General features: G+C 41.4%; 1 protein-coding gene across 1 annotated transcript; it reads right to left on the bottom strand.

Moving 5' to 3' along the window:
* Positions 1 to 248: 248 nt before the first annotated feature.
* klhl43 (kelch-like family member 43) lies at positions 249 to 13,316 on the bottom strand. The gene is made up of 7 exons (XM_028596533.1): positions 13,055 to 13,316; positions 6,396 to 6,888; positions 6,002 to 6,150; positions 4,998 to 5,344; positions 3,654 to 3,953; positions 3,386 to 3,561; positions 249 to 2,545 (listed from the first exon to the last, which is right to left on the bottom strand). The coding sequence occupies exons 2-7, from the start codon at positions 6,692 to 6,694 to the stop codon at positions 1,768 to 1,770; spliced, it is 2,049 nt and encodes a 682-aa protein (XP_028452334.1). The 5' UTR covers positions 6,695 to 6,888; positions 13,055 to 13,316; the 3' UTR covers positions 249 to 1,767.
* Positions 13,317 to 13,870: the final 554 nt, after the last annotated feature.

Genomic DNA, 13,870 nt, shown 5'->3' with positions numbered 1-13,870 from the left:
TGGTATTCCTTCTGGTACTTGAGTAAAGGTATCTGAATCCTTCCATCCAAGTCTTTTTCAATCCTGCTCCATGTCACTTAAAGTAACGATCCCTTTTATTGCTGAATTCTCAATACTCAATTTTATCTTAACCTGACTTTGGATGACTTGTTTCTAGCAGCAATTAAGCAGAGACAATTTATGGTCGAACTACATTTCCCAGCAGCCCGGTCCAGTAGTATAGTTAAAAAAATAACAGGAAATCAGCATGTTTTGATCACATTGGCTTTATTCAGTGAAACCACCAGCACAGAGCTCATCCACTAACTAATAGAGAGGGATTCATCCAATCAAATGAGCCAGATCAGCCTCATTGCATCTACAGATAAATCATATTTATCAATAACTCAATATGCAGTTGCCACTTTTAAGCGGTTACTCTTTCCACCTGCTGGAGTCTCACTGGTTCAATTGGTTTGTCTTAGTTTCAGTAAGAATTAGACAACGTCTGATGACGGCAAATACACAAACATGGGTGAGGTTTGGGTGGATTTTTTTTTGTTAGATTTTTATGCATTCTTTTAAGATGTTTCACCTGTGTTGAGTTCACCCGCCTTCCTTGTATTCACTCTAAATCCTTTGACTCCATTGCACTTATAAAATACATATTTACTAAATCTATAAATACTTTTGTCACAATTGAGCTACACTACTTCTGACAGATATCCGTTAAATAGATAAATCAAACAGGTTGGTTTATTGCTGACCTGCTTTGATCCTCATGAGAAATATTAAAATTTTGCTGGTGAGAAATCTGAAAGGTTTTTGTCAGAATTGCCTCATTTTCCTGTTCCAGCCAAACACTCCTCTCTGTCAGACGCACACACACACACACACACACACACACACACACACACACACACATTTATTGTCACAGTTAAACCACACACACATTCACATTTATTTTCACCGTTAAAACACACACACACACACACACACAGCTTAGATACATCTTTGTACACAAACTGCCAGGGGATTCACAGTGAGGTTTTAACTTTTTTCAACCCGCTCAAACGCAGACAGCCACTGTTCCCTTCTTTCCATCATCCTCCTCCACCCATCACCTCTCTACCTCCACCTGTTCCGCTCTACAATTCAACCCTTATCGACCTTTTCTTCTCAGTTTCCATCAATGTTAAACTTTCTGAGACCACTTTGGATCATGCAAGCTCTCTTTTCTTTTCTTGCACAACCTGGGCATTCAAATTAGCATCTTCCTCCTCTAGTAATTATAATAATAAAGGTCTAATGTCAAGTAAAAATGTTTTTTTTAGAAACCCTAAAATCACCTCAAAAAGGATTAAGCACCAATGCTAAATCTAAATTGTGTAAATCTATGGAAAATATGCAAAATGTTGTCCAATCAAATTCTCAATAATCATGTTAGATTTTTATTTCCAAAATATATTTTACTTACTTTTAATGCTCGGAAGAAAAAAATCTTTTTGCTGGTTTGTTTTCTATAGTAATTAGTATAGTTTGTTGTATTTTTTATTGTTTTTTTTTTTCTTTATCCACATTATTTGTGGGATTAATTGCAGACTGAAATACATTTTAGTAAGTAAGTAGGTAAATTTTTCCACATACACTGGATATAACACACTATATATATATATATATATATATATATATATATACACACACAGAGAATAAAGAGCAGACATGATCCAGATGTTGTCCAGTGGTTTAACCAGCCCTCCTCTCCTAGTCTCTCCCATGCATGTTTCTCTATGCCACGCTGCTCTCTCCGCTCCGGTTCTTCCCGGCCTGCTGCTGTTCTTCGTGGGCCGGGGTGTTGCGGTGCTGCTGGCGGCGCGGTGTGTGGCGGGGCGGCAGGCTCAGGGTGCAGCAGGACACCCCCACGGTGGGCTCGGGCAGGTCCTCGGCCACGGACCAGCTGTCTGTGGCCGGGTCGTACTTCTGGACGGCCGCCTTGTAGCGCTTCTCCGCCTCGTTCCAGCCTCCCAGCAGGTACAGCTGGTCGGCCAGCGGGGACAGACCCGCGGTGCTCACGCCGAGAGGGAGCGGCGCGGCGCGGCTCCAGGCGCCGCCCTCCAGGGAGAAGACCTCCACGGAGAGCACGTCCACCCGCTCGCCGCCGGGCCCCAGCTGGCTTCCTCCCACCACGTACACCTTCCCTCCGAGGGCGGCGGAGCAGTGCCAGCCGCGCGGCGTCTCCATGGACGCCTTCTCGCTCCACGTGTCGGCGTCCACGCTGTAGCACGCCACGGAGCGGGAGTAGGCGCAGTTGACGTACCCGCCGGTCACCAGGACGTCTCCGGAGGGCAGCGTGGCGCTGGAGTGGCAGCAGCGGGGCACCTCCATGGGGGCGCGCATCTGCCAGGTGTTGGAGGAGGGCAGGTAGCTCTCGGTGGTGGCCAGCAGACCCTCAACGTTGCGGCCGCCGATGGCGAACAGGCGGCCGCCGCTGGCCGTCAGGGAGAAGTGGGTGCGGCGCTGACGCATGCTGGCCAGGTGGAGCCAGGTGTTGAAGCGAGGATCATATCTGGTGGAGGGCAGACGGTCACGTTTATGTTCAGAGGGGCCTCGACTCCCAGAGGAAGCAAAATGACTCACATCGATTATCAAAACAGTTAGACAACTAATCGCTCTACAAATAATGTGAGTGCATGTTTCTAAATAAAGGTGTGTTTAATCACATTTAACAACCTGCAAATTTGGGACTACGTAGGCTATAATGCAGAGAGGGAAAGTAAGTTAAGTTAATAGTGGCCTCCTAATGAATCCATCAACGAGTTTGTGTGTGCTCATACAGTGTTTTCTGTGTTTATTACAGACTACAGTACAGGCCAAAAGTTTGGACACACCTTCTCATTCAATGTGTTTCCTTTTTATTTTCATGACTATTTACATTGTAGATTCTCACTGAAGGCATCAAAACTATGAATGAACACACGTGTAATTATGTAATTAACAAAAAAGTGTGAAATAAGTGAAAACATGTCTTATATTTTAGCTTCTTCAAAGTAGCCACCCTTTGCTTTTTTATTAATAATGGAAAAACTTCCACTAATGAACCCTGACAAAGCACACCTGTGAAGTAAAAACCATTTCAGGTGACTACCTCATGAAGCTCACTGAGAGAACACCAAGGGTTTGCAGAGTTATCAAAAAAAGCAAAGGGTGGCTACTTTGAAGAATCTAAAATATAAGACATGTTTTCAGTTATTTCACACTTTTTTGTTAAGTACATAATTCCATATGTGTTCATTCATAGTTTTGATGCCTTCAGTGATAATCTACAATGTAAATAGTCATGAAAACACATTGAATGAGAAGGTGTGTCCAAACTTTTGGCCTGTACTGTATGTCAGCCCCCTCCTACCTGCTGAGGGTGCTGACGGCGTGCTTGGCCTGGTTGCGGGCGTCGTTCTGGTCCTCTCCTCCAGCCACGTACAGGAAGCCGTCCATCACAGCCACACACTGGTTGAAGCTCTTCGCCGGCAGCTGGGTGAGGTGACGCCAGGTGGCTCCTCCTTCACGAGGGTCTCGCCACAGCACCTGCACACAGAGAGGGCAAAGGTCAGTGAGGGATTTTCTTGTGTTTCTTTTAAAGTGCCGCGTGATAGAGACAGAGAAACCAAAGCACTGACCTCGCGGCTGAGAGCTCTCTCGGTGAGCGATGGTCGACCCCCGACGGTGAGCAGGGTCTGCTGACTGGCGCGGACCTGTGTGCGTCGGGACTGCAGGGTGTTCTGCTGGTAGGGCAGCAGGTGGTAGTTCATGGCGTCCACCAGCAGGCGGTGGCAGTGAGGGTCCATCATCATGCGGGGCACCGGCTGGATCTGGCTCACCAGCTCGCTGGCCGGGATCGTCTCAAAGCGGATGTGGGACAGCAGCTCGGTGGCGTGGCCCTGACGAGAGGCGTCGAAGTCAAGCCACCTCATGGCCAGCTGGAGGGAGAGACGTTTACAGTGAACATATATAATACTGACCTATGTCATGGGCTATATAATATTATTATCTTTATAGAGCACCTTCCAAAACAAGAGTTACAAAAATGGCTTCATACGTAGCTGCAAAACGGACTCAAGGGTACCAAACAAGTTAAAAATATGACAAACAATACATCAATAAATAATATAGTTAGGTAGAAAGGTAGGAAATGTTGCTTGGGAAAAATAGGAAATAGATAAATAATTAAATATGTGGCAAGAGCCCAAATAATGTTAAACTAACTAAGGAGTTGGAAATGAACATCAGCTAAAGCCTGTCTTAATTTATTTCATCAACTGATTGGAGGTAAGAAAATAAGCTCTTTTTTTACCAACTGATTGGAGGTTGATTGAAAAGTATAACGCTTTATATTTATTTTAGTTATTCAAAAAACAGTATTCAGCAACATTTTTTTATCTTCTCTGATGACATTTAACGCCCTATGTCAGTTTTAAGACTTTCACACAAGGCAGCAATCTCAAATCATGACATTATAAGATCAAATCTAATCATATGGATTTGGATTTTATACAATTGTATATGAATTGAAGAAATCAGGATAATAGTCACATTCAGTGCCGTCGGACTTACATGTGTTCTAGTTTATAAATACAACGATAACTGCTTCTCTCAGCTGTCCGTCTATTTAGGTCTGTAACGGAGTTGTATATTAATAAACGAGCTCTCTTCTCGCATACAGTGAGTTATACTTGGTGGTTTCTGCTCACGGTCGGACTGCAGATGACTTGCTTAGCTTCATGGATCTGTGTTATGCTCTGAGCAGCTGGTCTGGGGTCTGTTTTTAGGTTTGTATGAAAATAGCACGAAGGCCCAGAGGGTCGGCGAGTTAAAGCGCTTCCTAGAAGACCTTCCATTCTCCTCCGTCAGGAAATCAAAAGCGGACGTTGACACTTGACAGCACATCCCGTTTCAACCTACATTTTCAGCTACACATTTTTTTTTTAACCTCTGACCTTCAAAGCCAAAGTTTGACGTCTCACCTGGAAGGCGGTGACCTCTGAAGGCAACAGCAGCGAGTCGTCCTGCAGGAAGGCGGAGATCTGCTCCAGGGTCAGCTGGTTGAACAGCGGCGTGTCGGCGAACTGCACAAAGTTCTCCAGGACGAAGCGGCGCGCGGCATCGCACACCGGCCTCAGGCCGTAGGCGGCCGCGATGTTCCAGATGTAGACGCAGGTCTGCACGTTGAGCTCGGCCAGCAGGAAGTCCATGCACATCTTGAGCAGCTGAGAGATCTGCAGGGTGGCGGCGGCGGAGACGGTGCAGCCGATGGTGTAGAGGGACATGTGGACGCGACCCAGGTAGGCGAAGGTGATGACGTTAGCGAGGCCTGCAGACAACGCGAGACAGACAGTTTGATTTAAAACGAGATATTTTATCAGGAAGTAGAAACTAAACTAAATAACTTAAACCTGATTTATTTCCCTCAAGCAGCTTAAAGCATCATCGAGGCTTTATGATGCATAATGCTGAGTGAGATATAAACAACATTTTGTCGTGTGGATCTTTTTAGGGCTGAAACTAATATTTTTTTTATCCAAATGATCAATTAATCTGGCAATTGTTTTCCTATTTGTCCTGTAAAATGTCAGAAAATCGTACCGAGTGGCCATCACACTTTGCCTGAAGCCTGGGGTTACGTCATTAAATGGCTTGTTTTGTCTAACGAACGCTCCAAAACTCATAGATATTGAGTTTACTACAGTTAAAAAAAAAAGGCTGGATCTATATCATTTTAACTTAATTTAACAATGATTAAAATCAACTAATCGACTGTTTCCCCTGTTATGCTAATTTCCAGAAAATTAAGCATAATTTATTTGGCATCTAGAAAGTTTGGGATCTTGACTAGAAGGTAAAATAAAGTCCTGGAGGTTTGAACTACGTTTGGCTGCATAACATATATTTATCGATGGACACACCAGGTAAATAAATAGTATTCATATATAGCTTTACAGCTTAACATAAAGTAAATTGGTAGATATACCTAGAGGTGAGAGGGAGGGGAGCTCCAGGCGCTTCATGCCCGGGTCTTTAGCCAAAATCTCTCTGAAGTACTGACTGACGGAGGAGATGACAAGCTTGTGGACGTCGAAGGCCTTCGTCTTACAGGCCAACTCCAGATCAGTGAGGAACCTGAGGAGGAGATCAGGAGGATGGATATGATACTCATGACACATGTTATAAAATAATGGTACATTGAAGTAGGAAAGTGCCAGTTATCATAAAATACAATATCATTTGTGACAGTAGTATATGAGTATATGAGTTTTGTTTTGTATCATAATTGTATTGTATCGTTACTGCAAATTATCGTTATTGTATCGTAACTTTATGTATCTATTTATATCACGAATGTCCCAATCGGTGTCAGAACCTACTTCTCCTGCCGCATCTTGCTGAGCTCCTCCAGCAGGGCGTTGCCGTGCAGGGGCCGCGTCAGCTCGCTGCCCAGGCCGAGGCCTCTCTCTCCGGGCTTGATGACGGGCGGCGGCAGCGGCAGGTTGAGGCTGTTGAGCTGCGCGATGTCCAGCGCCGCCATCTGCTCGATCTTCTTCATCCCGCCCTCCACCACCACCACACCGTCACCACGGCTCTCCACCTTCAGCTGGATTGGGAGGGTCTCCATGGTTTCCGCGGCAGGCTTCTTCTGACGGGAGGCCTTCTTCTTGGGGGCCATTGTGTGAGTGTTGAGGTTGTTTTTTGTTGTTGTAGGTTTTAAGGTTCTACTTTTCTCGACAAACAGGGAAACCTGTTCACTTGCTAAAAATCCAGCTGATCAACGAAATGTTTCCTGAGGTGTTTCTCTGAGGGAAGTGCTTTGACTGGTTTGGGATTTTGTTGGTGGTTTCGCTTTAACACAGCACACAGCACCTAAAAAAAGTTACAAAGATTTAATTCTCCTTGGCAAAGTGAGGACAAAAACTGTTCAACCCTTGGATTTATCTTAATTTATAACATTGTGTGTAGAAACACACAAATGTTGCTTAATGAAGCACACCAGTGTATACATTTATTCCACATATTCAACATATTTGGGATATTTTTAGGTGTTTTTCTGACTTTCGCTATTAGTTTCTACTTATTTCAGCAAAGTTGTATCATTGTTTTTGGTGTACGAGAAGCAATATGTGACAAACTGTTTTTGGATATTTTTCTAACTTTAGGCAGCCATCAGTATGGATTAATTTAAGATAAGTATGAAAATCAACATTCAGAGAAATGACAGAGACACTGTGTTACCATAATGTAACTTGATAGTGATAAAAGAAAACATGACGTCCACAGTAACGGATTAGATATGCAAAGTAAGATTAAACGTTCTGGAATTTGATTTTCCTCCTGCACTGAAATGACATATACAACATGAAAGCTTTGGACTATGTTGATCAGTAATTTTATTAGATTTATGTGCAAAAAAACATATTTATTCTACATGATTTTACAAGAATCACTTTCCACCTTAAAATCTTGTGTCATCTCTTCTTTGTCTGCAACAATGTGTCGTATTACTAAAGAGAAAGGCGTCTTGTGTGGAACAGTGTGTTCCAAATAAACAACTGAAACACGCCGGGCAAATGTTTCCAGGCTCTAAATCACAGTTTCATGGTCACTGGAGGGCACAACAGACCCACTGACAGATGCACATTTCTCTGCTAATCTCTGAACATCACACAACACAACAACACAACAACACAGACTAACACCTTATCTACGTAAATCTGAGGATCACCCACAATCTCTGTGTCTCTGTGAGCCGGCAGCAGTGTGAATGACAGCTGCGAGTGGCCAGGTGTCAGGTTTTGTGATTTACGGCAGCCATCCGGCATTCAGTGTAACTGGGGAATCTTATTCATGATCGCAATGAGCCACGGTCTGCAAACTGCAGCAGATCGGTGTAGAGAGGAAAGACCGTAACGAAGAGTGAAGGGATCACATTAAAGTGCCGATATGCAGGGTGAATAGTGTCTGAAATAAAGAAACAGCAGAAATGGTGTACAAGGTGTGGCGTTAGGGTTATAACTAAGGGAATATACGGAGAATAGATCTCAATTTTTGGAGTGTTTTCTTTGTACTTATTGTGTTTTCTTGGTTTGGTTTTTGTATCTGTTGCATGACGCTTAGGTGGAAGGAATTGTTTTCTCTTCTTGTGTTTGTGTCTCTTTCGTCATTTGATTTGTAAAACGATAAAAATGACTAAAAGCACACCGGGTCCGAATCAAAACCTCACTGTGGGATTGTGAAAAGTTTGTTTTGTACTTGAACAATGCAACAAAACTCATGCCCGAGGCAAAACTGTACACTCGTTTGAGTTCTCTTTATTAATTTTTTTGTATAACTGGTCAGCAATAGTGTCCAAACTCTACCTTATACTATAATAACTATACAATGAGAATAGTGAAATTCCTGTTGAAAAGTATTGGGTGTTCCCCAACACCCATGGCAATGAGAGAATTGAGATTTCACCAATTGACAGCATGTTTGATAAAGCAATATTATGTTTTTATTTGTTGACAGGGCCACTAAATCTCTGTAGTTCTTTTTTGTATAAAAAAATGTCTCTAATAGCTTCGGAAACAACAACACAAGTTTAACGCAAGTCTTCCCCCACCACAGCAAGACTATGTAAATCTTTCTAAACAGCACACTGCAACCACAAATGACAATTGTGGGATAATCTTAACTGCTAAAATACTTTTTAACATTTAGCTAAAACAGTAAGCTATTGTGACAGTAGTTAAAGTAGAGAGTAGTCCTAAAGTCAGCGTTCTGACTCCGTAATATCACAATATATTACTGCAGCAGGAGACGATGATCAGTCTCTGGCTCACAGTTCGTCTGTTGTTGTTTACCTGAGCCGCTGTGCAGAGATCACCTCCGTGCTGTGTCAGGGTGGAAATTAAACATATAACCCCAGTGCCTATTTAGGGCCTCATCTGTGTGCCAGTTACAAATGATCTCTCTCTCTCACTGAGCCTCATCAAGATCTCTACATTTTCTCTTCTTTGCTTCAGCTCAGTTATATATTAGATTGAACTGAATCTTTTCATAGTCTGACTTTTGGTTTGTTTTTTCATGTTGCATATTTACACCAATGTTATGTTCTGTCAGTCGGTTCACCACTTTGGATCAGACTGAAATATCTCAAAAACTGTCAAATTAATTGCCATGAAACTTGGTTCAGACATTCATAGTTCCCAGACGATGAATCCTAATAACTTTGGTGATTTTCATACTTTTCATATAGCGCCATCATCAGGTCAAATTTTCCGTTTAATGACCAAATACCTGCAGAACTAATGGCATTCCCATCTACCTCCGCTGTACTTTGATGTGCTAATTAGCAGATGTTAGCATGCTAACACGCTAAACTAACATGGTGAAAATGGAACCTGCTTAGCATCGGCATGTTAGTACTGTCAATTGTGAGCGAGTTAGGGTTAGCATGCCGACATTAGCACATAGCTCAAGTACAGCCTGACAGTGATGCAAGCATGGCTGTAAACTTGTAGTCTTGTTTATCATTTAACTAAAACTGGACTTTTTATGTTAATTATTGTGCTTTCAAAGTTTCTTTAGCTTACAGCACCTGAAACAACTGTTTCACACCACTGTCTGGGACCTCTTTATTAACCTCATCTGATGGCCATTTTAAATAACATTGGCAATGCTAAAACCACAAGTGCATCTGACCACAAACATGTACACGTTTCTCTCCGTCCCTTTTTTTTTTTTTTTTTTTTTGCCCCCCCCCCTCATTCGTTCTGTGTATGAACTTGGCTCTTTTTAAATAGCCTCTATTGGCTCACCGGCCAACTGCCTCCACACATGGACAGACGGGGACGGAGCAGCAGCTGTTGTCTGTGTCATATGAAGAGGAAGGGCTCACTGTTACTGCCCATACAGGCTTCTTCAGCAATGTCCAGCAGCCAGGACACTGCATAACCTCCTGACACCAAAAATTAACCGAGAAGAAAGGTTATTTGACAGCAGCCAAGAGTTTCCGTGAATGTGACCCTCAGTCTTATGATCACCGGGGCACGGTGCCAATCAAACATGTGGGTGAGAAATTCAGTATCGGGGCCAACTGGAGACACGAGGGGCAGGGTGATGACAAAAATGAGATAGATTCATGCCAAAAACAACAAGGTAGAAGATAAAAAAATAATACCTTGTGTCCAGTTTTTACCAATGACCAGTAAACCTTGAGCACAGGTTATGGAGAATGATACTTAAAAAAAATAAAGAAGTATTACCAATATCTTACTCACAGGATGAACAATCTTGTCCCACATTATTTTCTGTTTTTTCATAAATGTTTAACTTATTATTCCCCTTTTCTTAAGTAGTTGTACCATAATCACAGTGTAAAAGAACTCCATTACAAGTAAAAGTCCTACAGAAGTATTATCAGCTAAATATATTTAAAGTAAAGTTTACTGTTGTAGCTGTTCGAGGTGGAGCTGGTTTAACTATTTATATACAGTTAAGTCCAATGGACTAGGGGTCGGGCCCCTCCAAAGGGTCACAAGATCAATTTTGAAGGGTCTTGAGATGATTATTGGGAGAGGAAAGAGGAAAAACAAAGTTCTGTTTAACAAATTGGTTGTCATATTTTTTTTTTGTGAATTATTAGATACTTTTATCTCTTTGGGCATAAAAACTGTTTATTTAAATGTATTTAAACAATCTTTGTTGAACCACAGGATTAATGGGTTGTGTTTTATAAGCTCATCATGTGTTTTCTAAAGTAAACAGTAACTATAGCTGTTATATGAACAGGGATACTCTAATGTACAAATGCCTAAAAAGTAGAAGTAGCCTACAGTACTATGACTGTGTAGACTACTTGGGTAAATGTACGTTGGAACTTTCCCTACTGCAGATAACGTGAAATGTAAAATCAAGGTCTTGGCAACGTTTCAGACTAACGAACCACTTGTTCAGTGATTCTGTGCCATGAAAATAATCTCTGCACAGATCAGCCTTCAGAAATATCAGGGACCAAGGTTAGAGGCGGGAGCAGCTGCTCTGTCATCCACCATACTGGGACCTCACTACCACCCACCCCCCACACCCCACCACGAACATTACTGACAAATATACTGTAACTAACAACAGCATCTCCTTTCAAAACAACAGCACCGTGGCCATATTGGCTACCACAGGAGAACTGACTAGAAGTTTCCTGAAACAAATAATCTGTAAAATCAAGACATGTTTTTACTGTTTTTACTGGACTCATAATGTAATAATATTTACAACTGAATGCTAAAGTATAGGATAACACAGCGTCTTTTAGTCACATATCTGAACATGCAAAACTGGGTGACTTGTCGACAGGAGAAAAACTCAACATACATAACTTTTTTTGCATTTATTTCTTATTTATTTATTTATTTACATAATAGTATTTATGTACCTATTTGTTGTTGTTTATGTGTTTGCATATGTATGTATGTTTATGTGAATGTATATTTTTTATTCTTTTATTATTTTAAAATATATTTTTGCTCATTAAGTTATTGTGACTTTCATATTAATGAGAATAAACCCTTAGGCCACATTACATATAACAACTGTGTGTTGCCGCAGTACGACCACATTCTTATGAGTCTGACTCACTGTGTCTTTATTGTTACGTTTGATGTGTATTCCCCTGATTAAATAATTTTCATGCTGTCACAAGATTTCTGAAGGAAAAAATACCACATTATTTCACTTTTAAATGAAAAGTTGAATTACAGGTACTGTTTATTTTTTAGGTTTAGCCTGAGCACAGCTGTTTCCCATCTTTATGCTAAGCTAATTGCCTCTGGCTCCATACTTAATGTATAAACATGAGATTTACTGTATATCAATCTTGTCATCTAACTTTCAGCAACAAGGCAAATAGCGCATTTTCCCAAAAAAAAAACCCTCTTTTTGCTCTGTTTTTGGTCTCCTCCAACTCATGAGAGAAATATCTGTCTCTTTAGCTGCTAAATGCTCCACTATGTTCAACAGCTGGTCTCTAACTGTGTGTGTCTGTTGTTTGGTACTGAGCAGGTAGTGTAAAGTGAGTTTTTAGAGCTTTTCTATTAAAAATAGCTGCCTGCGGCAATCGAAGATTACAATATGAGAGCAGTTAGAGTAAACCAAAACAATGAGCTAAAAGGCGTTAAAACACACTGCAGAGTTGGGCAATAATTTTGTGTGGGTTTGTCAAAATATTGCCTACTCAAAATGATCACTGAATCGAATCAATACTACTGCACAGTCTTAATAAAACCTGAACATTATATGAGCTGTATCAGAGAGGTATATTAACTCTTATGGAGTGTTTCTTTTATGTTGCCCCTCACTAGTACCTGCTCATACACACTAAAAAACACCACCCTGCGTGCCTCTCCACCACTTCTATCGCTCTGTGGCTGCAGCTGAATTCCTTGTCTATCTCATGAGTGTATTTATAGGTGCTGACACACACAACATGTACTTTGTGTGAGTATTTTGTGTGTTTTACAGCTAAGGACTGGAAAGAGAAGGACCGACACCCCCATGCGGTGCAGCAGTATCCCAACGGCAAATGGCAACTACTTCACATTTCTTCCATTCAGCAGTAAATATAAATATTAGTATACATTACTAATTAATACGATGATGTCATTAAGCGTATCATTTGATATGCAGTTTAATGTTCCAGCTGGTGGAGAAGGAGCTAATGTTAACTACTTTCTATGTTGGATAGTTAAATGTTTAATGTTTATCATACTGATCATATGTAGATGTAGAGTAACAGGTGGCTAATTAAAAAGTAGTCTACAATATTTCACTCTGAAATGTAATGTAAAGTAAGTAAGTAGTGTAAAGTAAAGCTCAAGTGACTAAATGTACTTCTATGTAAACAGACAGTCTTCATTTGAACTCACTTCATTGAAACTTTAGTTGAAATAAAAGTGTAAGTGAAGATTTTAAGATACAAAAATCAGCTTCCTTTAGTTACAAACTCTTCTTGACTCAACAAGCTGTGAAGCTGTGAAATTCAATGTATTTTTACCTCTTTCTCCCGGCTGATTCCTGCTCTTCTTCCTTTCCTTTGCTTTCTCAGCTTCGCTTCTTTGAGCTTTCTTTTGCCTTCTTTCTTTTTTCTTTGTTGTTCCTGCTTGCTTCGTCCGTCCGTCCGTCCGTCCGTCCTCTGTCCGTCTGTCAGAGTGCTGTGTGTGTTTGTGTTTGTATGTGTGTCAGGATCAGAAGGAAATCAGGGTCTCAACCAAAGCTCTAACGTATAATTCAACGCCCCCCCTCCCTAGAACCTCTAAAATTCAACCACGCCCCCCTGAGCTCACATCAGATCCTCTTCTTTCATTTCCCACCTCCATTTCCAAATACAGGCACTCCTCGTCGCCCTCCCGTCCAAAAATATCCCATAGTGGCCGTCTCTCCTCTCACCCGACCCCGCCTCACCCCCCTCGTGGCCTTTGTGGTTTCAGGTTTTAGATTTGGTTGTGTGTCTGCTTTCTTTGTTTGATTGTTAATTTCACTCATTCCTCTTTCACACCCAACCACACAGGAAAAACTCTCACCGAGTACATGCATACACTGGCTTAAAACACGTTATCTAATGTATGCCCATATTAATGGGGGAGCACAGGTTGCTAGAGTTACTATAGGATTACGATAGTTACTTAAGATAGTAACTAGCAGTGGTAGAAGTAATTCAGATACTTTACTTGAGTATAAGTAGCAATACCACAGTCTAGTGTAAGCCATGCATTACACATTTTACTTAAAGTACAAAGTATTAGTATCAAAATATCCTTAAATTACCAAGAGCAAAAGTATTCTACTCTTTATGCAGAATGGCACATTTCAG

Source organism: Perca flavescens, chromosome 14, assembly GCF_004354835.1.
Source record: "Perca flavescens isolate YP-PL-M2 chromosome 14, PFLA_1.0, whole genome shotgun sequence".
Taxonomy (NCBI): Eukaryota; Metazoa; Chordata; class Actinopteri; order Perciformes; family Percidae; genus Perca; species Perca flavescens.
Note: the sequence above shows the minus strand (reverse complement) of the source record. Positions and strands in the feature narration are given on the sequence as shown.

Coding starts and splice junctions, on each gene's coding strand:
- klhl43 (XM_028596533.1), bottom strand. CDS start 6,694: ATGGCCCCCAAGAAGAAGGCCTCCCGTCAGAAGAAGCCTGCCGCGGAA. Junction 3,954..4,997: donor CAGAGGTCACCGCCTTCCAG/GTGAGACGTCAA, acceptor CTCTCCCTCCAG/CTGGCCATGAGGTGGCTTGA. Junction 3,562..3,653: donor AGAGAGCTCTCAGCCGCGAG/GTCAGTGCTTTG, acceptor CTCTGTGTGCAG/GTGCTGTGGCGAGACCCTCG.